The sequence below is a fragment of the Vombatus ursinus genome, unplaced genomic scaffold, assembly GCF_900497805.2.
Source record: "Vombatus ursinus unplaced genomic scaffold, bare-nosed wombat genome assembly UNPS02015255.1, whole genome shotgun sequence".
Taxonomy (NCBI): Eukaryota; Metazoa; Chordata; class Mammalia; order Diprotodontia; family Vombatidae; genus Vombatus; species Vombatus ursinus.
The window spans coordinates 1-2,506 of record NW_020955033.1 but is presented as its reverse complement, the minus strand read 5'-3'; the positions used below and the strand labels follow the sequence as shown (position 1 = coordinate 2,506).

The window sequence follows — 2,506 nt, the reverse complement described above, 5'->3', positions numbered from 1 at the left end:
AGAGAGAGAGAGAGAGAGAGAGAGAGAGAGAGAGAGAGAGAGAGAAATAGATTTCTATATTTATACACACACATATCTAGATATAGATTTACTGAGCAGAATTATTCTAGGGTTACAGAAATCCCTAAATGGAGATGAAATACTGAAATATATCCTCACCTTTTATGAGCCATCACACCAAAAGATGGAAATAAACAAACTTAAATGGTCTTGGAACATCCCTGACTAAAATTACATAGAAAATCTATGGATTTTAATCAGACATCTTTGAAAAATACACAGTTTTCCAAAGATATACTTAATATCTAATGCACTAAAAGTGTGGTACCATGACAAATTAAGGAATATGTCAGAGCCCAGTACCAAATTGTATTTTAAAAAGTGCAGCAAAAGGAGGACATATTGCAGATTAAACGCTTTAAATGGGAAAAACTTCATAAGGTTTATTTTATGTCAATAAATTTAATTATTTTACTTTGTGCCAATTACTTTACACACCACTGTAAATGTAAATAATATTGCACAAATATTGAATATATTATGTGTGTCTTAACTTTTTTAACCTTTATCATTCCGTTTTCATTTTCCATTTCCCTTCTTCTATGAGACAATGTGAATATATGGGGTCTGATTAGTGGTTATATCATCTACTCAAATAAAGCTTCCTGGAGAGGAAAATACATTTGTTGTTTTTTTTAAAGAAGAAGATAAAGGGGCAGCTAGGTGGCACAATAGATAGAGTGCCTGCCTTGGAGTCAGGAGGACCTGAGTTCAGACAGTTGATGCTTACTAGCTGTGTGACCCTGGGCAAGTCACTTAATCCCAATTGCTTCACCAAAAAAAGAAAAAAAAAGTAGAACATAGAAACATTGAAAACAGAGAATAGATTATATATGGTGTTACAGGACTCCCTAACACTATAACTAATTTTTCCTTTCCTTTATCTTGAGAGGAGAGAATATATTCTTCACTTAAGAAAAAAATACAGTGTAAAAAGTGTATACAGTGGTTATTTTATAATACAGTGGAACATAAATAAAATCTAAAAATTAATCTGAAAAATCCAAGTTTGTAATGGTTGCAGAGTGAAGGATAGCCAGTGTCATATCATTTTCTGTCATATTTTTCTAAAGATAACTTCTTTTTTGTTTGTTTGTTTTTGGTGAGGCAATCAGGGTTAATTGACTTTCCCAGGGTCACACAGATAGTAAGTGTCACGTGTCTGAGGCTGGATTTGAACTCAGTTCCTCTTGACTCCAAGGTCAGAGCTTTATCCACTGTGCCATCTAACTGCCCCTAGAGATAACTTCTGATAGAGGTTATACTTATTTTTATGTCTTTATTAAGTATGGAGCTAATGAAAATTCAGAATTATATTGAGTTCCACAAATATTTTAGTGATTTTTTTATGTGTATATTTTCATTTTTCTATAAATAGGAACTTGGGATATCACTGTAAAGACGAGTAATGTTTTGTCCGGTGGCATAAACCCTAAAATGGCCTTCATTGTATGCTGTGAGCGAGGAACTTGTGCACCCATCATATTTCCAAAAAGCTCTCTTCGAAGGGCTCAAATCTATAAGACCACGATGGAAATGGACAGAAATTATGGAGCCATAAAGAAAGTACGTTTGCAAGTTGAAGATGCTGAGGATGGGGAAGTCTGGCATTGTCATGAGGTAAAAATTATTAATGCACACACACACACACACACACACACACAAAAAGACACAGATTTTTGTTTTCATTAGAGTGAAAGTTCCTAATGGGCCAAGACCACTCATTATATATTAGAGATGGATATTAAGTTGTTCATTTTGAGAAAAAGTTGGCTTTGTTTTTTTTAAAGACAGAATCCCTTCAGTCATTGAAAATAGTTACACAAACATTATTGCATTAGTCAAAATGTAGGGGTGTGTGGAGCCAAGGTGGTGGAAGGACAGCAGTGACTTGCTTGAGCTCTCCCCCAAACCCTTCCAAATACCTATAAAAAATGACTCTAAACAAATTTTAAAGCAGCAGAACCCACAAAAAGACAGAGTGAAACAAATTTCCAGCCCAAGACAAACTGGATGGTTGATCAGAAAGGTACATCGCGCCGGGCAGGGAAAGGAGTGCAGTTCTGTGTGGGCGCACAGGCCGCAGTGAACCTGGAGCAGGCCTCAGAGGACTGAAATTGCAGGCAGCTGTGGCAGTTTCTAGACCTCTCAACCCATGAACGCCAAAGGCAACTTAGAAGGTCAGTGGGAAAAATCTGTGACTACAGTGAGAGAGAGGCTAGGTCTCAGCCTCAAAGCCTGAGCATGGGCTGTGGCTGCCTCCTGAGCTTCTGGCCCATAGACTGAAGGGTAATCAAGTAGCTGATCAGAGGGGGATTGCAGGGATCACTTTACCAGTGCTGAGGCAGGAATCTCATGCTTTGCCCGTGCTTAGATCTAGGTCATAGTTCTGAGGGGCGGTCCTAGGGCCAGAAGAAGCATTGGTGTGGTGGAGCTTGTTGTGGCA

At 37.8% G+C, this 2,506-nt stretch overlaps 1 protein-coding gene across 1 annotated transcript in view; it reads left to right on the top strand.

Annotated features, from left to right (window-relative positions):
• LOC114031725 (lipoxygenase homology domain-containing protein 1-like) overlaps positions 1-1,695 on the top strand; it is a gene marked incomplete at its 3' end in the record, with an annotated part of 576,714 nt that extends 575,019 nt beyond the window's left edge. The window contains exon 46 of the mRNA XM_027846874.1: positions 1,439-1,695. Coding sequence (XP_027702675.1) covers positions 1,439-1,695 — 257 coding nt within the window. The remainder of the gene's footprint in view (positions 1-1,438) is intronic.
• Between the last annotated feature and the right edge of the window lie 811 nt (positions 1,696-2,506).